A 27,935-nucleotide genomic window follows, 5' to 3' on the forward strand; every position below is an offset into this window, starting at 1 on the left:
TTCCTGCGTGTCACTGAGTACAGTCTACAAGGACTTGCAGAGCAAACCAGACTTTAAAAAATTAATGTATCCTAACACAGCATCCTAAAATGTGCTAATATAGGAGTGAGTTATACATCATTTCACGATTTTCTTGATTTGAGCAGGTGTTGCTATTTTGTCATGTCTTTAATTTAGTTAGCCTATATGTAACCTACAATTTTTTTAGGTAACCTACCTAAAATGACAAAATATCAAACATGACGTTTTCAGTGTTTCCCTTCCTCCAATTAAATCACGTTCTGTTCTGAATGCTGTTTTAATTTATATTCAAGCTCTCCGGTGTTCATATCACTTGCCAACCTGTTATTTTAAATGACAAATGTTCCTGACGCCATTCTCCAGGAAATACATCGTTTTGGTGGAAAACAACAGCACACATATATGTAAGTATTTCCAGTGAGTGCAGTTTAACTTGCTGTCACATTAAACAGGCATTCATCAGCTACATAAATAATTAAAAATTATTCAAAATATTACATTTAACTTGATACTCGCACTCTCAATTCCTCATTGAGCAATGACTAGGCTATTTATTTCCATCAGGTTAGGCATCCTGTTAATTTTTAAGTTATTATTAAAAGCATATTTTTGAAAGTCTTGTTACATTTTACCTTTTTTAATACATTCTTAAATTATATCTTAATCATATTAATTGATATATCCAAAAAGTACTGCAAAACAGCATTGATCCATTTTTTAATATACCTTTTAGAGTTATATCAAGTGCATTGATGATTCATCTCCTTTTACCAGATTAGCTAAATACATGGATAATTCCCATATTCAAATGTCATGGGCAATTTGATGAGTACTTGAGCCAATTGCATTACTTTAAATAGCAGGATTGGCTCATTTATGTTTCATAGCGTTTAATATTTAACTAGAGGGGAAGTTAGCCGAAGATCGCATTGCCCCATTTGTGTCAGGGTTGTAGGAAAACCATTGAAGAGGGTGTGACAAATGACCAGTTAGAGCGAGAGCTTTGGATCCTTATGACACTCTTCAGAGTTGTAATGAGGGGGTTCTAGTGTAACATGCGGCAGTTCATTGCCTGTGATCATGGTTCAGATAACCAGAAAACAACTGGCCTGGCTCCCCATCATAGGTTAAATGTTAACAAACTGTATACTGTGTGTATGTATATATAACATCATTATTTAGTTTTTTTTTTAGACTATTCCACAGATTTAGCACTGTTTCACAACCGCTGATCTAACATACTGTTTTTTTATTATTATTATTATTCCACACCAGTCCTAAAATTTTATTTTGTAGTTCTCCTGAAATCCATTAAAAAACCTGACTCGCAAAAGACACTGCATTTGTGTTGCAATCTCAAACAGACAATTCTTCTTACCAAAAGCATATGTCTAATTCTGTACTTTACTGTAAATAGGGCTATAATCCATCTTTATTTCACAGTTAGGACACTAGATGGCGCAGGATGTCAAGTTGTGATGGCCATGTAGGGAAACAAGGTAGGCCTGTATGATTTAATATCAAATTTTTCTTTCACTCTTTTGTGTTTATTATGCACAAAGCATAATGAGACTGTTCAGTTTTTTGATTGATGTCAGTATTTTGATTGATGCCTATGAATGAGCTGAAGTCTTGATTCAAAGTGCACTGTAATATTAGCATTATTGAATGAGAATTATAAATGAAGTCAAACAGACAATTACTATGAGGTGCAGTACTTACAGTCTGTGAGTTTCTGTGCGCCGTAAACAGATCCAAAAGCAGGCACGACCTTGTGGGGTTGAACTACGACCCCTGAAGCAGTCAATTACAACACTTCCTAATGGCCTGTCCACACTAATGTTATTTTATAGCAATTTAATTATGCTCAGGTTTCCCGTGAAGCCACTTCCCCTTAAATAATTCAAGCAGGGTGACAGTAATTTGTCAGTTGAAAAAGATTAATTGGGGTTTCAAGTGGGCTTCTTTTCATGAAGCGTTATTGTTTTCAAAGCAGGGGTGCAACAGTACATTTGGAAAATAGTTGTTGTGATGATAATAGTGAATTTGTTTCTTAGCTGCCTATCAGTATGGTCGACATCAGATGTTCTGGAAAACTAGATGTTGCAGTATGTTTATAAACGCCAATGACATTTATTTCTCTCTTACTTCATGGTTTTGACAACCATATATGGTTATAGTATTCAAATATACTATGTAATAACATAGTGTAATTTGGTCACACATGCGTATCAGTTAAATTTGTTTGTCTGGCTTAGTTTCCCTTTTCTCACTTTCCATTTTAATCTAGCATCTGCAGTGTCTGAAGCTGCTCCATCGACACCTGCTCGGGGGTAAGTCAGACCAAGTTCCCCCATTGCTCTAATTCACATTTAAAAGGCTTTGAATGAGCGGGCCCCCTTCTCTCCTCCAAAGCGCTTGATTTATGTGGTGTTTGTGGTTTTATAGAACGCGAAACAATTCATTTTCTCCTGAAAAGGAATTGGGTATTAATTTGGAGAAGGCCCCTGAGCACTTTTTTAAGACTCCAATCATATGCTGGAGTCATTTAAAGGCTGCCGTGGACATTAGCCCCTGAAGAAAGGCTTTTAATCCTGCCTGAAGAGCGCAGCTATAGAAACGGCTGCCCCAACGCCAAATCATTACTGCCAAAGGGTGAAGGAGGACCACTGCTGGATTTATTCTTCACGCCCCCAAGACTATTTATTTCTGGAGAGACCCTATCTTACACCCCCCACCCTTGTGCGACACGGGGCGTGTGTAGAAGCAGAGAAAGGGAAAGAAATAGGATAAAGGAAGTACATATTAAGCTTTTCATTTTCCTGCCACTTAATTTCCTCGCGGCCGCCTGTGTAATGAATGTAATTGCTACCTTTGATGAGAACACTATTATCTGAATCACACTTTAAATGGGCAAACAAGGCCCCCTCCATCCTCTCTCTCTCCCCCCCACACAAAGCGGGTATAAGATCTGTAATTATGTGACAGAACAAGTGGTTTTTCTCAAAGCCGTGGCGTTGCGCTCGATTGCCAAAGAGCAGCCTTGGTTACATTTGCACAAAGGCGCAGATTAGCAGCGATACGCACGCCACACACAAAGATGGGCTTTTTTTTTTATCATTAATTTCCTGCGTGAACCAATGAATGTCTCTGTACAGGAAATTCTCATTTAGTTGAATGCCAGATCTGATTTTCTAAAAATCTGGGCCAATCTGGCCGATTGGAATATTGCATTGAAATCAAATCAATAGGGCTTAAATGGAATAAAAAGTAATGCCAGTATACAAAAGCAAAGAGGAGAGTAAACTTTATTTATTCCCTTAAGAAAAGTGCAGAAAATAGTAGCTTGTGTAATGCTGGTCTGTTTTAGGCCTATAAAATCATTCTATCTATCTATCTATCTATCTATCTATCTATCTATCTATCTATCTATCTATCTATCTATCTATCTATCTATCTATCTATCTATCTATCTATCTATCTATCTATCTATCTATCTATCTATCTATCTATCTATCTATCTATCTATCTATCTATCTGAATTGGTTATTGTTTATAGCCATTGTACTGATTTAAATAACAATACAAATATCCTAAAAAGCAATAGTTTTACCCCCTCCTTGTATAGCCCATGTGCTGCTTGTATCGTGTTCGAACTTTTGTATGACACACACCGATCCTCAAACAGACAGTTCAGTTATTCATGAGGATTTATCTTTGCACATCTCTCGGCGCGCGCGCGGCGAATAGCTGTTTAATAAAAGTGTCGGGCGCGTCCTACAGATGACGTGCCTTTACGAGGCGACGCACGATAAAACCCTGTCACCTTATGAAGTCTGAACGCGCGCGCGTCCCTCTGACAAAGTATTGAAGCATCGCGGGAGAGATTTTCAAACGTCACAGGTGACAGCACGCTTCTATTTGGTCGAGCTCTTTAGCCCCGCCGAGATGCAAAAAACTATAAAGCAACGTCACAAATGATGAATTACACAATTATTCTTAAATGGCTGGCGTTTTGAGCTATATGCAAAGCCATTTGGCACCTTAAATGTGAGTTATTATTCTTTAAAGCAAGCTATACTTAAATGATAAAGTGATAATCAATTCCTTTGACTATGATGCCTGGCTTGGAGCCTGGGGGAAAAACTACTGATCACTTCTATTGGTCTGCAAATGATGGTACTTACATCATGACAGATGGCTGGCAGGAGCAATGTGTGACTTTAGAAAGGTTTATAATGTCTGAAACAGGCTGCCATTCGGGCCCAGTCAGGCAACAGAGGAATGGGCCAATATTTCTGAGTGAAGTGGCATTTTAGCTGTATTTATCTGAGGATCTCTACACCAAAACCATAGGCACTAATAAAGAAGATGCTGTAATAGCTTTTGACTGGGTCCAGTCGCTCTGGATGGGGAATGAACTGTCCTTTGCTGAATTATTGTGGCCAAATGCCATTTGTACAGCCTGAAAAGTGGGGGCATTTATCCTGACTGTCAGCGCTTGGCAATAGCTCATAGTCCTGAATGATATCTCCCAACGCACAGTTGCCCCAATACTCGCATTTCATGCTCGGCGCTGAGAGGGAAACTAATGGATAGCACTGTCTGAAGGCAGATAATTTAGAGCATCTTCTGTCAAATCTTTAAAACACATGGCTCTACACAAGCCAGCGGATACAGTGGAGTGCATCTAGCGGCACCACCCCTGCACCTCCCTGCCACTTTGGGGCACTGAACCAGCAAGATTCATTAGAAATGGCTTTTGAATTCTCAAAAAGTATATAATAAAGTATGGGTATCAGTTGATTTAATGCTGAATTCAGGTCAAGTTTCGGTTTAGTCTTCCTGTGCACAAATATACATGTCATGTATGTGTAAATGTGTTCACAGTGAAGATGCATTTTGGAAGTACATTAGCAGATTAAGTAGATGTTTGTATTAACTCATTATATTAAAGTAACAGTTCACCCAGTTCATGATTTACTCACCATACTGCATTCCAAACCAGTATGACATGCTTCTGCTGAACACAAAAGCAAATCTTTTAAGATTGTTGGGGTCCAATGTTGTTCCAACTTCATTCCGATAGTATACACTCTTAGAAGGAACGGTTCTATGCAGGGGCGTCGGACTGGGGGGATAAAGGGTACCGAGGGCCAGGGCCCAAGGCAGGGGGGCTTAGAAGTTAGTTTTCTATACATACATATACATTAATCAGAGTATGGCTTATTTTGTTTAAGTTTTAAGTGTTTTTTATGATAAAAATGCAATACCCCACCCATTGGTATCACTATGATATTTGGTATGGGGGCCCAGCAAGATGATTTGTACCCAGGGCCCAAAATTTGGTGCTACGCAGCTGGTTCTATCGGCGCTACGTATTTGGAACCCTTAAAAGGTTATATATAGAAGTATAGTTGAGTATACTCCAAAGACCCTTTTATGCTAAAAGGGTTCTATAATGACAAGAAAGAACCCTTTTGGCACTTAAAAAGGGTTTTATATAGAACACTGCAAAAAAAAAAATGAATTTCTTATCTTAGCAAAAACTCTTAATTTTGAGTATTTTTTTCCCCAAAATAAGACAATTACTTTTGCTTGTCTAGTAAATACTTCTTGTTTTAAGAATGTTTAGATGTTTGGACTAGAAACAAGACTAAGTAAGAAAAGCATTTTTTGCAGTAAACCTTTTAGGGGTTCGAACTATGTAGCGCCGATAGACCCCTTAAAGGTTCTATATAGAACCTTTTTCTTCTAAGAGTGTACAGCACTTCTGCAGAGCAAATCAGACTTTAAAAAAATGAATGTATCCTAACACAGTATCCCAAAATGTGCAAATAGAGGAGTGAATTTAATCCATTTCTCGATTTGAGGTTTTGCTCTTTTGCCATGTCGTTCGGTGTTAGCATACAATTGTTAAAATGACTCAAAAACCCCAACTACTTTCATATTGACAAAATAAATAACAGATTTTTTTCCCTTTCCCCCCCAAAAAATATCATCTTTTGGGTAGTACAGAAGAAAGAAAGCCATGGTACAGGTCATGAATATTGCTTTAGAAAACTTTTTTTTTTTTCAAAAGAGTTAAAATAAAATGATTCTCCCTTAATTTATTGTTGTGTGCACGTGCTGTTCATGTATGACTGTCTGTATTACTAAAAAATAGGTAGTATCTATGGGCACAGAGGACATCTCAGGTTAAAGAGATCCAATAGAGTATTGATTATTGATAACAGCTGATCATTGCCATAATCAAGTCTAATTGACTCCTTATCTCTTTTTCAGGTTAACAATTCATAGTAGAGCAGAGGTTCCGAGGCACCTCCAAACCTGTTCATTTCCATCCTTCTTGGTTTCAGTTACTAGTACTTTTAGAAATGGTATTCTATATCAGCATATAATATTTTACCAAAGAGCAATGACTCTCCGCCCAGTGTTTTCTGTTGCCCAGTATTTTGAAACAAAGGTCCAGTCTGCTTTCCACATCACAGTGCTGCTTAGTATGTTTTATTTATACTCAACACAAGTTGATGCTGTGACAAGAAAGTACTCCATTACCTCCATTCTGTTTCCGAATGAATAGCCCCTCTAGTATTATTCACTTTCTCTGAACACTGCTCTTATCTTGCGCTGTACCCAGTAGGCCTCGTTAGTCACCATATGAGGTGAGTGGCCAGGTCATAATGGAAGGGAGGAATGACCCTCGACCTCCTTGACCTTTTATCGATCTCTGGGCCTAGTGCAGCTGGGCCTGTGTTCCAATGCATAGGGGGAGGAATTTAAACATGACACGCACTGTACCATGCCAGCGTGCAGTTGGGGAGATCATTAATAACATGCGTTTTACCTGTACAACAGTGACAAACCAACCAGAACACAGAGACTCAGGGCGTTTATGAACACAAACACGGGGCTCACATAAAGAAGCGACAAAAAAGAATGGATAAAGAGCTGTAGATAAACAAAACCCTTTAGGTGTTAGCATAAAATTGTTAAAATGACTGAAAAAAAACAATTACTTTTATTTTGACAAAATAAATAACTATTTTTTTCTTTTTCTTTTCCTCCAAAATGTTTTGGGTAGTACAGAAGAAAGAAAGCCAATATACATGATACAAAATTAATTACGTTATTTTCTGTCTGAATTCTCAGTGGTTTGAAAATTTGGGAGGCTGAAAAATTGATGAATATATAATGGATTGTACTAATTAATAACCTCAACTTCCGTGCTTATCTTAAAGTCCCCCGTGGTCAATAATTGTATCCTGTAAAAATCTTGGATCACAAAAATGACATATTTAAAAAAAAGTTTCCTGTGAAAAAGTTTTTTATTTTATTTTCATATCTTAAATTAGCTTAAATGTAACTCTACACCCTTGCTTCAGTTAGGTATATGTGGATTAAATTAGCCCCGCCTCCACTCACTCGCACCAGCTCACAGATTCATTCGGTCAACATAATAAAGTAAATGCTGCACAATGGTATTTCTCTTTACAACGTCGGACACATAATGGTAATACGATTTGTCTATGAAATGCTTTGAACATCAGTGGAGAAAGACATATAGTTCATCATAACATCATAATAAACATCATTCACCTGCTATTGCTTAATGTACACGGTTTTTCATATCAACAGAAAAATATACCAGTATAAACCCCTCTGCTTCAGAGCGGTTATATTTAAGGATCTGCTAAAGGTAGTTTTTGACGTCAGAAACACCAGCGATTGCAAACCGTGTTTCTGAGAGTGTCTTTGTTTTTTTTTAAGGAGAAAATACTCAGCATTTGTGTTCATTAATGAATTTGTGTACGTTTTCCTGAAAGCATATTAAAAACACCACATAGACATATAAAAAACATTTAAAACTTGATTTTCTCCACTTTAATCAGATGAGCAGTTTGGTTTCCACAGTTGTGTCTTTAATTGAGTAAATGCTCAAATATTTGACCTTTCTCTTATCATATAGACAGGAGGAGCTGTCTATATGATAAGATCACCTCTATCATAGGTGGAGCTGGGGAAGGTGAGGGTCTAACCGTCTATTCAAATGTTTAGCAGCGAGCCCATTGGATACAGGACAGGAACCAATCAACATGTGCCATTTAGTAAATTATGTAAATTTCATTAGGTTGTGTGAAGGACCTCTCTGTCTTTCTCGTTTTCTCCATTTTACTCGTATTCTTTTTATTCTGGTATCTTGTTATCTTTTCTTTTCTTTGCATGTCTATCACACTGGCTTATTCTCTTTCGAGATCCTATCACTTCTTACACTTTAACAACTCTGCTTCTTCTTTACATCTTCCTGCTATCAGACACATATGCACTTTTATTCACCTTGATCTTTGGTCCAGTAAAGACTACAATAGAAGGCTTGTAGACCTTAAAAGAATTGTCTTTTTATTTTTATTTTTTTAGAGAGAGAGAGAGAGAGAGAGAGAGAGAGAGAGAGAGAGAGAGAGAGAGAGAGAGAGAGAGAGAGAGAGAGAGAGAGAGAGAGAGAAGAATGTTGTAGGCCGCATGGGGGAAGTAAGCCGCTAATGTAAGCATGTAATAGTTTTCTATAAATAATCGAATGACAACATGGGTGCAATGGCATCTTGGGACTGTAAAAGAATATGTAACCAATTTTAGTGCTATTAAAGCGAAATAGAGAACAAAATATATAAGAGGTCGAGGGAAAGGTTTCATTTGTAACCAGGGAATAAGGGCTTTATGGCAGCATAGGATACAGTCACTGTTGAGAACCGAAAAGAAAAAGGGTCATTGAACAAAATGAATTAAAGCAGTGGAAAATATGTGCTGTGCATAAAATCAATCGGTCGATAATTGGCTCACTTCTCATGTGTGTGCAGGTGGGTGGCCATACATCTCTTCCTAGGAGCACCTATTTGATTTGCACTTATGTTTTTACAAATAATCAATGCTTCATTTTGACCGCATAACAGATCGTGCCTCATATAGTACACTTTCATTTGGAGACACCGACAGCTTGAAATTGACATACAAAGAGATAAATATTGTATGGCCTGGATTACCTTTATTTGTTTTATTCGTGTTGCTTTCTATAGATTTGTTATTGTGTCAGAAATATTTAATTTACTGTAAGAAAATAGACAAAGATTTATTATCGTCATAGTCTTCTGTGCTCATTGTCATCCCCATCATCCAGCGAGTCATCATTATCGCCACCTCCATCAGGGCTATCATTGTCCTTTATTTCCATTCTAATTTCAGATCATTAAAATAAGTGCCTGTGTCTGATTGATACACCCACGTCTGTAGCATCCTCTCACTGTGCTCAGTATTTGCTAATTTTAAGCTTGCATTCTTTGCATAACCTATGACATGTCATGTCTTTCATAAAAAATGTTAATTGCATTTTTCAGTGGTGGTTTTCTGTGTGTGAGGGGAGAGAACAGCATCTAAATTTGTTTGCCATTGATTTGTGGTCCATGTGAGGCTAGACTGATATTTATGGGGAGAAAATGCCCCTCTGCCCCCAGGACTCTGGTACAAATCAGATGTGAGATCCAATATGGCCGTCATGAAGAACGGATGATGTGAGGCGAATAAAAAGAGTCTTATCTCAAATGGATTTGTGTGGTGACACTAACAAGGGCTTTTAATCTTTCATTCAAGATTAATTCTATTCTCCCCTGGATTATCTATTCTCTATTAGATTTTTCTGTTAAGGAGTACAAGTGTAGTAGGCTTAATTTTGCCAGTTTGATTTTTAGTAAAAGATCCCTGTGAATGTCAATCATGAGTACTTTTTCATAGAAGTCTCTTTTTTTCTCTCTCTTTCTTTGGTCTAAGACAGCCCCCTCTCATTGCTCTCTTTGAGCGGTTGCAGTAGCTGCTTAATTATGTAGGGAGGTAGGAGATCTTTATTCTCTGTGTCCATGCTGATAGCATCTCATTCACTCTCAGTGTTTGAGGTTTAGATTTTATCTTGACAGGCTGGCTGACAAATAGGAGTCATCCTACACCTGCACTGGGAATCTGTAATGGTGTTCTGGACAAACACATAACATCATTGGGCTGATGCGTTGATCATTAATTTGAACATATTCTATATTAAATGTAAATTTATTTTTTTTAAAAAGTATGTAAAAAATACATATATATATATATATATATATATATATATATATATATATATATATATATATATATATATATATATATATATATATATATATATATAATGTGTGTGTGTGTGTAATATTAGTAATATGTTTTATTAATATATACATTGTGTGTATATAATAAAATGTAATAACTTAATAATAATTATATATGGATGGATGGATGGATGGATGGATGGATGGATGGATGTGTTTATATATAATTAAATGTAATAAATAATATTAAATAATAAAATAATACTATTATTATAATATAGTAATATATAATGTAATATATAATGTAATAGTTTTATTAATATATACATAGTATGTGTTTATATAATTAAATGTAATAACTTAATAATAATTATTATTATATTATAATTATAATATATAATAATGATAATATAAAATTATATATAATACAATTAAATTAATATCACATTTTATTCATGATTTATTTAATGTGATAATTTACAATTGAAAATGTACGATATCTATATAAGTGTATATATACAGTACCTGTCAAAATTTTGGAAACATTACAATGTTTAATGTTTTTGAAATAAGTATTTTGTGCTCATCAAGGCTGTATTGGGAAATATTATTATAAATTAAAAGAACTCTTTTCTATTTTATTATATTTTAAAGTAATGTTTTCTTTTGAAGACAATGCTGAATCTTTCAGCATCGTTACTCCAGTCTTCAGTGTCACATGAAATCATTATGTAGTGCTCAGATAACATTTATTATTATTATTATTATTATTATTATTATTATTATTATTATTATTATTATTATTAACATTATGCTTAACATTTGTGTGGAAATGGATACATTTTTCAGGATTATTTTATAGTTGCATGACCAGCATTTATTGGCATTGATAAAATGTTTTTTTTTTATTGCATGCATTAAAGCATTTATTAAATATAAAAAAAAATGTAACATTATAATGTCTTCACTGTCCGTTTTGATCAATTTAATGCATTCTTGATAAATAAAAGTATTAATTTATCTCACTTTTAATATTACCACAAATGTTTAAATGTTGGTATCACTGTTTCCACAAAAACACTAAGCAGCATTACTGTTTTCAACATTAATAATAATTAATAATAATAATTTTTTTCCTGAGCTGCAAATTACAATGATTTTTGAATGTGACACTGAAGACTGCAGTAATGATACTGAAAAATCAGCTTTGCATCACATACATGAATTAAAAAATGTCAATGTATTAAAATAGAAAACAATTATAAAAGACTTTTGAAAAACATTAAGACCATAAGAGACTTATTTGAAAAACATTAAAAACTAAGGTCTCCAAACTTTTGACAGGTACTATACAATCCCTTTCCGAGCTTGACAGCTGATATTAGCATTTTTCATTTGAATTAAAACGCATATTTAATAGTAATAATAATGATAATGATCAAAATAATAATGTTGAGGTATTTATAAGCTTATCTGAGGACATGACAATAATTTTTTTTATTATTAATTTTTTTTGTTACAGAACTCAGTTTGTTTGATTAATCCACCCCTTACATCTCGTCTCTGTTTCCTTTAGTCAGGAAAGGTCGGTTGCTATGGCCACATTTATGTGTGTTCATAAGTGGCCCTGAGTGACTGCTCACCATCTTGGCTCCAAACAACGAGCAATAATCAGCTCATTAAAGAGCTCCCCCCTCCCCTCATACCCCCAAACTCATCTAAATAACAAATAACAAGCTCTCTCTCTCCATTCTGCCTTTTTCTCCTCTTCGTCCCCCCTCCTTTGAACCACATCTCATAGAAATGTATTTATATCTCTATATCTACAATCGAGGCTGTGAGTGGAGAAAGAAAGGGAGAGAAAAAGTGGGTTCTGTCAGAAGTGGTGGGGAAGAGTGTGAAAGTAGCCGATTTTCTTAATACATCCCCTGGGAGCAGATAAGTCTATCAATCTGTTAGATTGGAAAGCCATTAGGTGCCCTGGTTTATGCGTCTCAAGCTGTTAAAGCAGAGCAGATTGATTGTTGAGCCTTTGATGGGATATGCTGATCTAATCTCACTGTGCTTCAGTTTGCAATAAATTACACAATTCATTTCCCCCCATTTAGGGGAAGAAAATGACACCTCCAGGCACGCCTGGCCTCTCCGGGCGAAACAGCACACAGAAGCTATTTTATGGCGCCATTTAGCCAGCAAGCTTTCAGCCAACCAGGCCAACCGCCTCTCTCTCTCTCTCTCTCTCTCTCTCTCTCTCTCTCTCTCTCTCTCTCTCTCTCTCTCTCTCCTTCCTAAAAAATCGAAGCATAATCAAGGTGTATGTTTAGAAAATTTATTGTTATAATTTCCACCCATAATCTCCTCCATTTTCCTGCAGCCAGAATGACATAGATCATCATCTGGAGAAAAAAAAAAAAGAAGAGGAAAATGGATAGCAGTTTAAAATTTATCGGTCTTTGATTCTCAATTATAGGTGTTTATGACTTCATCCGTCTTCAGCCACCTCAACCTTTTCCATTATGGTGGAATATTATTTGTACGGAATCCATTAAATTCACAAGGCAGGACTCTAATGGCGAGGCTGCAGTGCTTTGCAGAGGGAAAAGTTTTTTGAAAGGTTAGCTTTAGCAAAAGCGCTGCTGTTATGACACCAGAAATTGCTTTATTGATGGGCTTCCTCAGAGCCTGAGCATTTGGGCCATTTGTAACGGGCTCCATATCTCTATCTCCTCTCAGACACTGATGAGAAGCCACTGCTGCCTCAACCCGATTACACCGCTGTAATGACACACGGTCAGAACGCTTGGCCCAAGAACGCCCACACCTGGCTATATTCTACCGAAGGCATCACCTGTGTGTGTGTGCGTGTGTGTGTGTGTGCGTGTGTGCGTGTGTGTGTGTGTGTGTGTGTGTGTGTGCGTGTGTGCGTGTGTGCGTGTGTGCGTGTGTGTGTGTGTGTGTGTGTGTGTGTGTGTCAACCTGGACAGGTGCTGCAAAGTCATTCCACAGATTCAGCCATGTCAGAAAGAATGAATGGGGTCTTTTAGTTCTTGCTTGGCACAAGGAAGACACAGATCATTGCATCAATGTAGGACACTGAGGGTCAGGGAATCTGTTGAACATCTCTGTACCTGTAAGCAACATTTATGGTTGCCAAGGTGGTACATCAGACAAAACATTATTGATACTTTACCACAATGAGGCTGAAGATCATTATTGAGCATATATTTAACCTGTTCCTGTATTTATGCATGCTCAGTTCTTTATGCAAAAGCTATTCACACACGCACACACAAAATGAAACACGATTGTTTTCATTATTTTGTCCATAATATGAAAGTCCGAGGGGTCTGCTTTTATTGTTTGGACCAAAGGGAAATTTATAGGGACATTTTCAAAATATTCCCCTTTGTGTTCCACAGAACAAAGAAAATCCAACAGATTTGGAGTGACATGAGCAAGAGAAAATTAGGACATTTTCATTTTTGGGTATGATGTGCTAAAATGGACAACATTTGGTCCTGGTGGGCTTTTGTTAATCCAGTGTTCGGACATGGACTGACCTGTAACCCACTTGGCGAAAGCCTCTCCTCACCCTCAAAGTGACATTGAATTCTGCACTTTTCTCTGTGCCCTCCATAAGCATATAAAAGCAGCTCACTGATACTTGGCTGATCACGTTGTAACTCAGAGCCTCTAACTATCTCTCAGCCAATCAATAGCTTCACCATCCCAATTAAGCTCCTCCAGGTCAGGGCCAGGCCACAGTCAGTCCTTTACAACTTAAATGCCATGTTTAAATCCATTGTGTGTATTACAGTGGGACGAGCAGCCTGACCTTCAAGCTTTTAATGCCTCGTTTCAATAGTGCCGGACATTAATGCACTGAGAAAGAGCAGGCAGTGGTCATTTTGAACAAGACGGTTAAATACATCAAGAGATTTTAAAGTGAAGGTTTAAACTGTGTGTGCTAGCCATGGTGGTTAGAAAACATTTTTAGCTTATTTATATTTGTGCATTTTTGCATATGCTTTTATCCAAGCAACTTGTGGTGCATTCAAGTAGGCCTACACTTTATTAGTCTGGCATTTATATATATATCCCATATTATTAACCCATATAATATATCTGTAAGTAATACATCCACAATAGGCTAAATGCAACATCTCCATGATAAATCTGTAGCCTATTCTATCACTATCTATTTTTTCCCTTAAATTACACACAACAAAATCGTCTTTAAATAAATCATCATAATTCCCGTGAATATTTGTTTAATAGTTTGTTAGTGATGTCGCGACCAAACGCCATTGCCGCACCATCCAACAGGCGTAGGCCTATACAATCCAAGAGTTAAAGGTTTAGAATACCTCCCCGCTCATTTTTCACTGTGTGGTGCTTTTCGATATTATACTCATGTCTTTTATCACAATTTCGACCAGACGAGAGAAACTCACAAGATATCAAAACAAAAATCTATATATAATACGTGGGCAATTACAGCGCGAAGTTAGCGGCGTCTGGTCATTGTCACCGCGCGGCGCGCTTTTCTCATCTCCCGGGGTCGTTAGACGATGATGGATGTAAACCTATAAAGTATCTAAACTGGACCTTTTAACAAACCATGAGCAATACTATCATTTCTTTAATAGAACCTGCTGACCGTGTCATTCCGTCCTGCCATTCGTCATTTTCCCGGTGAAATAATCAATAACTCCACGCTCTGAAATAAATAATCTAAAAGTCAGGGAACATTATATCTTCTCACCAGGCAGAGAGGCACAAAGAGCCGAGATGAAGACTAATATGAAATATCTACACACGGCCGACATGGCACAAGCCCCAATAAAGGCACGCACCGAACACTGATTCTAATAGTAGGCTATATGGTTTGTGTGTAGCTTCCATCAGGATAAAACTCTTTGTGCGCTATAGCTACAGCTACAGCTACACTAAAGGAAGTAGGTCTGCCGTTGACCCTTAAAATCTCATTATTGTTGTGTTAATAAAACACCTGTATCTAAGGTATTAGAAATAAGCCTGGCGTTTATAACTGATATATCCGAAATCATATCTATCTCTATCGCCTGAGTAACATCATTGACTAAACCCTGTCTAACACTTGATGGCGCTAGGGAACGACTTATTTGAACAGATTTTGATATATAAAAAAAGAATGCAATAAAAGTAGGCTACACATATAGCCTACATTGTCTGTTTTAACTGTGTTATGGTGTAGGCCTATTTTACTTATTCTATAGGTGTAGGCCTATGGTTCTACGATTTATTTTCTGTTTACTAAGTTAACCTACTCGCTTTTTGGAAAAAGTTTTCACAATCCCATAATAGATGTTTCCACCCTGACACACCAAGACATTAAATGTAACATTTAGAAAACCATTTTCAGTTTTTTCACCACTTGGCAGTGAAACTATAGCTAAATATGATCACGTTACCATGCAACTCAATTTGAATAGTAGCCTAGGTTATAGCCTAGCCCATATCATAATCATATGCGCCAGCGGTTCTCCCTGCTTGTTACTCTTTAAAAGTACTGCTATAATAATAATAATAATAATAATAATAATAATAATAATAATAATAATAATAATAATAATAGGCTATTGTTAACAATCACCGTTTTATTATGTCCAGCAGTAGGCCTAAATTACTCGATCCAGCCTATATGGGCTTAATTAATATTAGTAATTTTTACAGAAAGCTTGGCTTTTATTGGCTTGCTGACTTGACTCGCAGTTTGTTTTGCAAGCATGCAGTAATTCTTTGTGACCCGTAGAGGACGCTCTCATCTCATTCAATCGGTGACTCTTGGCGTCCAATTCACTCTTGTTAATAATTATAGAAACAAAATGATTATTAGGCTATTATCATTGTCTAAATAAGACACCAACACGTAGGTATGGGTTTGATTAAAATGGACAAAACGGGCAACTTGAAGATAGACAATTCACATGTTCACTGATTTTTTTATTTTTTTATTAGTCTATTTAATTATGTGAAAGTGAAGACGAGCAAACTCAGCATTTAGTGGCACCAAAGTATGACCTCATGACCTATTGGTCATATTTATCTTTGCTAAGATTTTTATATTTTATTTTGTGCTTTGTTTTATTTTATATTTTAATGAACTGTGAAGTAGCCTAATACTTAATTCTAAGATGAAGATCATTTATATCTTATAACTCCTATGAAAATAAAACAAATCTAAAGATCAAACTTATAATTAATTTCAATAAAACGTATGGAAATATTTAAGTTTCTGAAGGAGTCTAATGTTAAAAGAAATAAATATTTTAAAGAAAGAATGATTTGACCTCATCCTTTTGGAGAGCTTACTTAAAAGAGCGCGCAAGGTTAATTAAAAAAAACCTTGATTTGTGCTATTCGTTAAAAAAAATCTGTAGGGAATTTATATGGAAACTGCACTCGCAATGTGCAATGAAAAAAGAAATACAACGAAATAGTTGTTTACAGTAGGCTATTATAGTCATAGCCTGGTTGTAGCCTATAATGCAATATTATGCTAAAATATTGTAACATTTTAGAATAGCTAAATGTAGGCTACTTCAATTAGCAAATACAAATTACACTTGTGTGAAAAAATAAAAATTGGCACTTTCTTTATATTTATTAATGCATTTCTATCTCTCAAATCCTAACTGCAGTTTACACCTATGTCTATGCCCAGATAGATGTAGATAGACTGTATATAACATTTTATAGAGATGCACTAATAAAAAAGCCAACTTTAACTTTGCGATGCTCGTGGCCTAAACCACCTTTTCGCTATTGCCTTCATCGGCGCACCGCTTGAGCTAAATCCTTGTTCCTTTGTGTTAATGGTCCGTCCTCATTTGCCACCTAATTGGACTATATAAGACCAATAACAGGAGAGAACTCTCAGCCCAGCAGCCAACGCGAAGAGTCTGGGAGGCCCCTCCTCTCTCCCGACTCTCCACTTCCCATCTCTCCCTTCATCCCATTTGCTATTGTACGTGCCCAATCGCCGTATACTTTCTGCATTTAACTCGGGTGACATTTTTATTTCATCATTAGCATCTGGCGCCAGACGGACGCGGTGAGCATCATTTTCACCAAGGAACTCTCGGAAGATGATCAGCAAGATTAATATTGTTTATCTCGCCCCGCGTTATTGTCTTTCGTTTTAACGTCAGTGCTGACCGCAAACAACCGCGTTTAAGTCCTCAATACTGGAAGACTTTACCAAGGATCTTCAAGCTGTTTAAAGATTTTTTTTAAAAGAGATTTTTTTTAAAACAATTTTCAAAATATAGGTAACCCCGAATTTCCAGCCAACATGCCCGAAACAACCCAGGATACATGTGCTTCGGCAAAAGACTCTCCGTTTTTCATTAAAAATCTTCTAAATTCTGACAGTAAGCCGTCAAAGCCTAAGCCTATTTTGGCTTCAACTAAAGCAGGACTTGATGGCAGCTTCTCGCTCTCTCAGGTTGGGGAAATAAACTTTCCTCGCTTTGAGTTGCCGACCCAGCGCTTTGCGTTACCGGCTTACCTCGAGCGTGCCTCGGCGTGGTGGTACCCGTACACACTCAGTGCATCTGCGCATCTTCACAGAACAGAAGGTACGTTTTGATAACTAAAAACTGTCTACTTGTTTGTATAATGTGCATGGATTTGTTATTTTTCATAAATAATTCTGCTAGCAAATGGTGCATGTAGGCTAATGTTTATGAGAAGCAGGTCAGCTCAGTATGTTTGGGAAATGTTTCCTGACAGATTAGGCTATAGCCTAAATAATGTAGCCATACATGTAACAATTATCATAAGCTCTGTTTTCATTCTTTAAATATAAAAGTGATTGTGGTTTTTATTTAAAACGCAATGTTTAAGTTTAATAACACTTAGATTTGGACAGTACGAATCACACTTGTTTGCACCTGTCATGTGGCTGTGACGCGACCTGTGAAACTTGATATATAAATATTTCTGAAAGAAATGCTAATATGATCTCTCTTACTGTAGCAGCACAGAAAGCTAGAGATTCGTCACCGAACACAGGCACCGACCGAGACTCACCTGAGCTCGTGCTCAAATCAGACCCGGACGCTAAAGACGATGAAGACGACAACAAAAGTGGGGACGAGATTGTCCTCGAGGAGAGCGACATCGAAGATGGTAAAAAAGAAGGCGGCGTGGACGACTGGAAGAAGAACGACGACGGCGCGGACAAGAAACCTTGCCGGAAAAAGAAAACTCGCACGGTGTTTTCGCGGAGTCAGGTGTTCCAGCTGGAGTCCACCTTCGACATGAAACGTTACCTCAGCAGCTCGGAGCGCGCGGGCCTTGCTGCCTCCCTGCACCTCACAGAGACCCAAGTCAAAATCTGGTTTCAGAACCGCAGAAACAAATGGAAACGTCAGCTGGCCGCAGAGCTGGAGGCCGCCAACTTGAGCCACGCAGCAGCGCAAAGGATTGTGAGAGTACCCATCCTGTATCATGAGAACTCGTCCTCTGAGAGCTCCAACACAGCGGGCAACGTGCCCGTGAGCCAGCCGCTGCTCACTTTCCCTCATCCGGTTTACTACTCGCATCCTATCGTCACCTCCGTGCCCCTCCTCAGACCGGTTTGAGAGGACAACAGATGTCTTTTTTATGTAACTTATGTAACTCTAAAACAATTTTACAGAGACTCGAAAAGAGGGAAAGAGAAAAAAGGCGGAAATGAAACCAAGAGACAAAGCTATTTTTGTTTGGAAAATAATTTAAAAGAAAAGAAAATGTACAAAGATGCACTATCATGCATTTGAGCCCGGCATTTTTGTTTTACAAGGCTACCCATAAAACTACACATGAATAAGGCGAATGTTTAGAGGCCTTTTTCTGATGTTGATGTTGGTTGGTGGTTAATTACAATGACGTTAATTTACTGTCATTATTAATAATATTATTAACTATGAGTATCATAAGTCAACTTGTTGACAAGTCAAAGAAAAGAGTTTATACACCTGGATATGTTTCTTTATAGCACCGGGAGGGAAATCACACTGAACACGGATGTGCAATACTACTGTGTATGATCCATATTCTTTTTTAAACTCTTATTTTAGACACATTTTGTTATAGCCAAACAGTTCTTAGGTTGAGAAGATAATTGCTGAAAACGATTTTGTGTCATTGGTCCCGCGTTCAATGGACAATCATTACTGAAATTAAAGTTAAACTGAAGACACGCAAACACGAATAATAAAAAAACTTTTACTTTTATCTATATTATTTACAGATGTATATGAACATGTACAGATATAAAAAAAAAATGAGCAAAGGTGTCATTTGTACAGTAATAGTTAAGTCTTTTTTTTTTTACATTGTATTCTGCTGTGAAATAAACGAAGACTATTGAAGTCTATACATGTCATGATTGACGTTGTGGCACGACTGCGTGTGTTGAAGCGAAAAACGAGTTTTTTTTTTTATGTTTCACAATTTAGTAGGCCTATTGTTTTATATAAATATTGACATGCTGCTTTACTAATGCACTAGCAAGTAGCCTACAAATAAAAACATGATTTTCAGTAAATATCATACAGGCTATGAGTTAAGAAATCAACATGGGAGTCATAACTGACATTAGATTGCACACCCCCATTAGTTACAGTGTGAGGAGGTTCAGTGTGGAGTCTATTATAGTTTCAAAATTATATAAAAGTATTTTTATACTTTTTAAAACAACGAAATATTCTTAAAGGGATGTAAATAAATTATGTAAATAATTAATAAATTAAATCAATATGTGGGCTGATTAGTAGTTAATAATTTATTTTGTCAGTGCTCCTTGCTAAACATTAAAGGAAATAATATTAAAAAAAATGTTGCATGTTTTATGAAATAAAATAAAAATACCATGGACTAAACCAAGCTTGCAGCAAAACCGGAATTGTTTCACTTACGCCTCAACAAGCTGAAATACCCATTACCATCTCAATTACAAGCAGGTGCACCTTTAAATCTGGCGGACTCTACAAGCGATGTTTTGCAAAATCGCGTTGTCAATAATACCGTATAATTATCGGTGAGGGCTGGCGGAATTGCATTAAGAGTTTCACCACGCTTTGTGTGTGTGTGTGTGTGTGTGTGTGTGTGTGTGTGTGTGTGTGTGTGTGTGTGTGTGTGAGAGAGAGAGAGAGAGAGAGAGAGAGAGAGAGAGAGAGAGAGAGAGAGAGAGAGAGAGAGAGAGAGAGTAAAGAGACTGAAGAGTAAAAACGGAACTCCTCTGTGCATTGTACTTTAAGTGTATGATAAAAAAAAGTATGCTGGTGCTAAAATGCGTGCATACAAAAAACAAAAAACAAAAAACTCAACCTGTTAATTTATTATTGACTTCAGTGATAGAGGTTAGACAACAACAACACAATAATTATTATTATAATTTAATTTTTGATATTTTAATATGTATTTAGCCTATTATAAAATATACTAGGCCTATATTAATATATTGATAATAATTAACTCCCATTTAATATGATCTATACCTTAAACTATTGGATTAAAGGTTTCAGATTCAGGGTATATCCTAATTCTTTTCAGATAGGCTAAACTGTGTAAATACAATTTTAATATGACCTGCCGTCACCAAAACTAAAGTCATAAAAAATAGAATAAACAGTGACCATCGAGAGAACTTCAATATGGGCCAGTCAGGCTCATCGACAATCATTGGTCTTCCTATTGCACTCTTCCTCTTATAAAGTCGAAATCAACTCTCTGCGTTGGGTCTGAGCACTCAGCCAAGCGCACATTCAAATACCGCCGCCTAATAATCATAACTCCTATATTGACGTATAATATAATGCAAGCTCAGCACGAGCCCATTACGGTGAATTAATAGATCGCAGAGGCATTATTGCCTGTCGAGTATTGATCGGATAACGTCTGTAAAATATTGTTTCAAATCAAGGGCATTGTTAACAGTTCTTTTTCCCCCTGTTGGCTTACTGATGACCTTGATTCACTGTCATAAACTGAAAAAAATATATAGCTATCACTCGATAATTTCCATTTGACCATGTCTTTATGCAAAGAAGGGAGGTGGGGATAGACAAATAAAATGTTCTCTGCGCATCAACATAGACAGAAATAGTGCATAGCTAGCCTATATAACCGGTATTTAAAGCACCCCTTCCCCATTTGTGTTCACAAGTCATTACTTTCTGTCTATGTGATTATTCATATTTGCACAACAGTGTTTTTCTTTGTGAATCTGGCGGGGTTTGTTCAGGCTATTCAAACGGACGGAACGGCGATTTAACAATTTCGATAAAACACAATACGTTTAGTTAGCCGACCTCACATTTTCGAGCGAAAAGGATAGTAGCTCTCTGCGTCATATGATGAGACTGACAAAATGGACTATCATCTGCCCTATTAAATTATCTTTCGCTATGTAGGGGAAAATGTTTTTCAGCGCTCTGCAAAGTAGGCTACATTTACCCACAATAGACGACGAGAACGCGAACTCAATCCCGTGTCCAACGCTTGAGAGGGAGCGGGCCTATCTTTGCTTATTACTTTCTGGAAATGTTTTGGTGTTATTCAGGAAAAATGATATCTTCTTTTTGCCCCACCTTTCCCATTTGCCTTTGTGATTGAAAGCGAGCATCAGATTTTCATCAAAGTTCTATTAAGTGAAACATAGGTTGCGGGGCAGCCTCTGATTGAAACAGTTTAAATTTTAATTGTGTTTTTAATTTGACATATAGTTGCGGAGAGGAATGACACCACAACGCCGAGGGGCGGTCGATTCGCTTAATTTCTCCCTCAGGGATTGATGAGTATATCAGAGCAGTAGATTGGAAACCCATTAAGACTCAATGGTTAGGTTGTTAATTGGATCTTGATGAATAGAAGCCCTTGGTTGAACTATACTGATCCAATCTTCTTGACTTTCTGTTTTCCAATAAATTACCCAATTCATTTCCCAGCCGTAGATTACATAAATTGTACACCTCCAGGGCTTGAGATTCCCGCCTGCCCGCTCTCTCTCTCTCTCTCTCTCTCTCTCTCTCTCTCTCTCTCTCTCTCTCTCTCTCTCTCTCTCTCTCTCTCTCTCTCTCTCTCTCTCTCTCTCTCTCTCTATCTCTCTCTCTCTCTCTCTCTCTCTCTCTCTCTCTCTCTCTCTCTGCAAAACCATTTGAGAAAAAAATAAAAGACCAGCCTCAGAATCTTGAATGAAAATCGAAACATAATCAGCGTTTATACTTAGAAAATTTATTGATATCATTTTCTCTGGTAATTTCCTTATCTTAAAGTTGGACATGCCATATATCATAATACACACGTGGAAAGGGCCCTTTGTTTAATATTTATCGAAGCTTGATTTGCAGATCAAAGGCGCCCATGACTTCATCCGTCTTTCTAGTGGAAAGCTTTTTTGCCAGAGCTCGATGTGTATATGTTCGGTCATTACTGGCTGGCTGGCTGGCGCATGCACTGACAGCACGTGCAGAAAACGCCTGCTCTCGCGGTTTTGAAAGATCTTTAGCTTTGTGAACGCCTGACAGATTGTCCCATAATCGCTGGGTGTTCATCACGGTAAACCTGTCTAGGTTTTTGCGAAACATAGATAGCACTGTTCAGTGGGCTGTCATAGTAGAAACACACCTTTTCGAATTTTTGTTTACAATAATGCATTACGCACATCTTAAAGATGCTCTTGTTCATAACTATTTAAACAGCTTTCAGCGATTAAAAAAAAAAAAAGGCTACCACTCCCTTCTCAACCAACACGTACAATAGCTACAATACTGTGATGGGGCCTACATTTGTGGTGTAGGCTATTGTTTTTGTTTAATATGTCTAAACGGCCTTTAAGCCATCCAGTCTCGGCTGACAGGCGCAGCGTATAAAACCGGCTCTTTAACGATCATTGCGGATTTCACGCCTTATGTGAATGCGCCATAAATCGTTGGGCCGCTGTGAACTAGACCCTCATATTTTACGCACTAAATGGCTATATGTGGGCATATGGCGCCTCACAATAGGTCTCTTTAACAACCGTTCCAAACAGAGTTGCAGATTGTGACAGTTCAACCACATCGTTTCCATCATCGCGTACATATAGCCTAGTGCACGTGTCGTACTTCCAGTGCCTTTGCTAAGACCAAACAAAACCCTATGATATGGTTTTGTAGAGTCAGATCATTGAAAATATATAATTCTTGCTGAGTAGGCTACACAAAAATTAATTATTAAATAAATAGGCTAAATAACAGGATTTTGATAGTACATTTATATTTTAAAATAATTAAAAAGAAAATGGTCAGATTCGATTATGTTTACTGTTATGGCCCAGTTAGTCTGTGGTTGGGAGACCCATGTGTGCAGGGCATTATTCCCGACCTTTGAAATTTGTAGTCGGGATCGCTCAACCCTGGCTCCCTCAGCTCCATTAGGTGTCCGCGCGCTGTCACCACGACAAAGCCAGAGCATTTGTTAAGTGTCGCCAGCCTTTAGAAAACGCTAACGAGAGCTAATGTGGCAGAGCCACAGCTGCCCTCGAGACACGAGTCAGGGGTGGGGCGCGCAACCCCCCCCCCCCCCCCCCCCCCCAATCAATTAGTCAATCAATTAAACAGGGTCCTGCCCGCTCTAGCCGGCCCGCAGAGGCAGTAGATTAGCCCACCATAATGATCAAATTAATTCTTAAACGGAGATAATGGACGTGGAATGAGTTTATTATTTTCAAGAAAAATGAGATAGGATCCATTATTAGTTCCTAGACTGTGTGTTGGATTATTTGACCGATTTGCCATTTATAGCACACGACTAGTGGAATTTAAAACGACTCTTTAATAAGATATATGATTTTGAACTAAACCATGTATTCAGATGACTTGTGATTATGAGATCGGTTTATTGTTGGTTATTGATGTGCGCGTGAACTTGAGAACTCTAGGCGTGTATTTGAGATGCCTAGAACTATTCATGAACAAAGAGCACCTCTGTGGATCAGCAGCATGGTTGTCTGTGCAGTGCAGTCTACAGTCAAATATGTTTAGAAAGTACTCCTGGATCAGTCTGGATCTCTCAATTTGAACGTCTTTTGAACCAGACAAAAAGTTATGGATTTACATTTTGAATTATTTCTCAGAGGCCTTTTTCATAAGCGTCCAATACAAGTCAAAATCTGAACATCAATAAATGAATATAAAAGTAAGTTCGTTATCCTGTAAACAGAAAAAAATGTATGTCGATATAAGGGAGCAGAAAATTACTGAAATAAGAAGCAATAATAATCACAATTTATCAAAGTGGAAACCCAGAGGCACGTACATGACAATGAATAATTATCCATCACGTAGTTCACAGAAAGCTATTAAAATGTTGGTTGTAATTTCTCGTAACAGTGATATTCTGCAGGCAAACGTCCGTCAAGTAGGCTAAGTTGTGGAGAGAGAAAAATACGAAATAATGTTGACCATATACCTTAACTGTTACATGTACATTTTAAGAATTTGGGGTACTTAAAATTGGCATATATTGTGAACAATACTGCTAATATAGCATTTTGAGTCATTAATATTAAATATGTTCGTTACTGCAAAATGTACTGATAGCACAGGTGGTACAATGCAAGGACATGATGGATTTGTGTTAATCAAAATTAGCCGATTAAACAAACGACAATAAAACAATGCAATAAGACATTAATTAAATAAGCTTTAACTATTAAACTAAATAAGATAAAATGCCAAATAAAACAATTTCATGTTCATCACTGATAACAAGCATACAAATGAACTTGCTTATTATAAAAGATGTGATGGTTTGCCTAGGGAATTCTGAGAATGCACCTTTCCCATACATTATAAGGTGCTTTTTACTTTTTAAAGCATTTGCAAATGTATTGCCTTGCTAAATACCATGTGTAAACTGAAAAGTAATTCACAGTTTTTACTGCTATTGTGTAGCTATAATATGTTACAGTAAAATTACACATGGTTTATAAAACATATTGTTTACCATGTGGCAAAATAACTAACGGTTATTTACGGCCAAAGAACAGGTTTGGACTGTTTCATTTTACATTCGTGGTTTGGACTGCTGCATTTTAAATTCATTCCCCCTTTAAAATTTGCGTACTGAATTTTTTTTTTCTTTTCTTTTTAGAGTATAGAAAATGTTTTCCAGCAAGTTTTCCATCGAGCGCTCCATTGAGAAACTCAACTATTATAAAATTTGAAATTTCCGGGCGCGCTTTGAGCGCGTGATTGGCCAGCTCCGGTCTTACCTACATGCAAATGAGGGCACGTTCCACCCGCCTTGAGACCAGAGCGCGTGGAAGTGGAGAGGAATGCATTCGAACACTTTTGAGCCCACGAAAAACAAGTTTTTTTTAACGTCCCATCAGCTCTATCGAACAATATTTAGATTTGAAGAAAAACACTATCTATGTGTAGCGGAACTTATTGCTGCGTTGACATTTTATCCTTTTTAGACCATTTTTGAACTGTTATGAGGCGAGAATGAATAATTCGGAGGACAGCGGAAGCAAGTGCTCGCCTGCCCCCATTTCAAGCTTCACGATCCAGTCCATTCTGGGCACCTCAAACGAGGCAGTCCGATCAGCTGGAAAGGACAGTCCCAAATCCCAGCCGAGGAAGCGGACGTTGTCCGTGTCATCAGAGGACGACTGCAGCGCCGGAGAGGACTCGGGCGACTGCTACTGCTCTGAGTCCGGTGTACCAGAGCCCTGCAACCCGCACCAGCCTCTGAACTTCTCCTGCCTCGGTAAGTGCCATTTTTTTTCTTATACACACTCGTTACCACCGTGCTTAATAGAAATTTTATTTGTGATTATGTTTAGTAAGAAAGTCACTTATATAAAACGTCTCACTTCAAAATCATTAAGTTTAAAACACGAATGGTTTGTATCACCATGGTGACTGTCTTGTAATGTTGTCCCAATTGCCAGCACTGAATAAAACTCCAGTCTTGTTTTTATCCGACATATTATCGCGCCTCAGTGAACAGGGGAAAGGTCAAATAATTAACCGAATTTAATCGAGTCTGCTAATTGATTATGCCGGCTTTTAGAGGCAACGCTGCATTCCGTCAATTGAGCGTTAAATGTAACACGATTTAATTAATATCGTGCACCAGTGCTAGTCATATTGTATTGTTTATTTAACAGGGCACTTGTAACCTTTCAACAGTCGATCAAACAGTCAGAGTTCAAATTTAATGAACTCTTGTGTAAAGTATCGAGTAATGGCGATGTTTAGCCTAACAGGGAAAAAAACACCGAGCGGATTTGATGATGGGCGAATATTTTTTTTTCTGTCACATTTAATATTAATATAAAATTTACTAAAATAGACACACCAGTCATGCACATTGCACCCACTGAAGCACGAAAGCTTTATCTCAATGGCTGTTGTTCTTCAAGCACAATTTGATAAGACGATAGTTTTGTGTTGCATTTGTTGCAGGTGCCACAAAGGGACTTCTACCTGTGCAGGATGGGATCGACCGCCGGCCGCATTTGACACCATCTATACTACCGGATTACAAAGAGGAGCAGGAGCGAGCGTGTAGCCAAATGTCTCCCGTTTCTGAAGAGAGACAACGTGACGGTCCGGACAAACAGAGCAGTTCCGCCAAGAAGAAGACGCGAACGGTTTTCTCTCGGAGTCAGGTTTATCAGCTCGAATCCACATTCGACATGAAACGCTATTTGAGCAGCTCCGAGAGAGCCTGTCTCGCCTCCAGCCTGCAGTTAACGGAGACACAAGTGAAAACGTGGTTTCAGAACCGGCGGAACAAATGGAAACGGCAGCTCTCTGCGGAACTGGAAGCTGCGAACATGGCGCACGCATCGGCGCAGACTTTGGTTGGGATGCCCCTCGTTTTCAGAGAAAATTCGTTGCTCCGGGTGCCGGTTCCGAGGTCCATCGCTTTTCCAACCCCACTGTATTACCCTGGAAGTAATTTACCAGCTTTACCATTATACAATCTTTACAATAAGATTGAATATTAACTTTTACGCACAACGAAAATTCTTTGCTAAAGGATGACTATTACACTATTACACACTAAAAACGTACAAATACACATTTAACTATGTTTGACAAAATTCATGTCTATTTATACCTCTTTATTTGGTGAAAAAGTATATTTCTTAATATGCAGCAATTAAACGAGTCTATGTGTAAAACACAAAAGCAACACGATTCTGTACATGTCCTAAATACACCATGTGTATAATGATTATTTTGTACTTTTATTTACATTTCTGTCCCCCGATTAACCAGTTTTACACATTATGAGGAGTGAAAACATTGAAATAAAAGTGTAATCATTCGATTCCTGTCTCTAAAATGAAAACATCTGAGATGAGCAAATAACACTCAATAACAACAAAAATAATAATATTAATGTTTATTAATTATATTGTATTTAATATTTATTATATTTAAATAGATGTCTATACACAATTAATAACCAGCCGCTTAAAAAACGGCAAAGCCTCATCTTCCTAATATTTTGAAATGCAGAAGGCCTAGGAGCCTATGAATTTTTAGTGAATGAATCTTTAGTGGTTAAGTGTGTGTGTGAGTGTATAATGCAATATATATATATATATATATATATATATATATATATATATATATATATATATATATATATATATATATATATATTTTCTAGGCTATGTGACAGCGCTCTTTTTCTTGTGCTTATCAGCTCAAGACAAACATTTGTGTTACATTGACACTGGGTCATGTAAAG

At 37.4% G+C, this 27,935-nt stretch overlaps 2 protein-coding genes across 3 annotated transcripts; both read left to right on the top strand.

Annotated features, from left to right (window-relative positions):
• The first annotated feature begins 3 nt into the window (after positions 1-3).
• On the top strand, positions 4-27,468 carry hmx2 (H6 family homeobox 2). The gene is made up of 6 exons (XM_067455625.1): positions 4-105; positions 315-425; positions 1,469-1,520; positions 2,312-2,354; positions 25,314-25,934; positions 26,636-27,468. Exons 5-6 carry the CDS (start codon positions 25,670-25,672, stop codon positions 27,181-27,183), a joined length of 813 nt encoding a protein of 270 aa, XP_067311726.1. The 5' UTR covers positions 4-105; positions 315-425; positions 1,469-1,520; positions 2,312-2,354; positions 25,314-25,669; the 3' UTR covers positions 27,184-27,468.
• hmx3a (H6 family homeobox 3a) lies at positions 16,623-19,931 on the top strand. 2 transcript variants are annotated; one of them, XM_067455624.1, is made up of 2 exons: positions 16,623-17,770; positions 18,174-19,931. In XM_067455624.1, exons 1-2 carry the CDS (start codon positions 17,485-17,487, stop codon positions 18,776-18,778), a joined length of 891 nt encoding a protein of 296 aa, XP_067311725.1. In that variant the 5' UTR covers positions 16,623-17,484; the 3' UTR covers positions 18,779-19,931. The 2 variants fall into 2 exon arrangements, with proteins under 2 accessions (XP_067311725.1, XP_067311724.1); XM_067455623.1 differs by having other exon boundaries at positions 16,628-17,770; positions 18,171-19,930.
• Positions 27,469-27,935: the final 467 nt, after the last annotated feature.

Source organism: Pseudorasbora parva, chromosome 10 (genome assembly GCF_024679245.1).
Source record: "Pseudorasbora parva isolate DD20220531a chromosome 10, ASM2467924v1, whole genome shotgun sequence".
Classification (NCBI taxonomy): domain Eukaryota; kingdom Metazoa; phylum Chordata; class Actinopteri; order Cypriniformes; family Gobionidae; genus Pseudorasbora; species Pseudorasbora parva.

Coding starts and splice junctions, on each gene's coding strand:
- hmx2 (XM_067455625.1), top strand. CDS start 25,670: ATGAATAATTCGGAGGACAGCGGAAGCAAGTGCTCGCCTGCCCCCATT. Junction 25,935..26,635: donor TCTGAACTTCTCCTGCCTCG/GTAAGTGCCATT, acceptor CATTTGTTGCAG/GTGCCACAAAGGGACTTCTA.
- hmx3a (XM_067455623.1), top strand. CDS start 17,485: ATGCCCGAAACAACCCAGGATACATGTGCTTCGGCAAAAGACTCTCCG. Junction 17,771..18,170: donor GCATCTTCACAGAACAGAAG/GTACGTTTTGAT, acceptor CTCTTACTGTAG/CAGCACAGAAAGCTAGAGAT.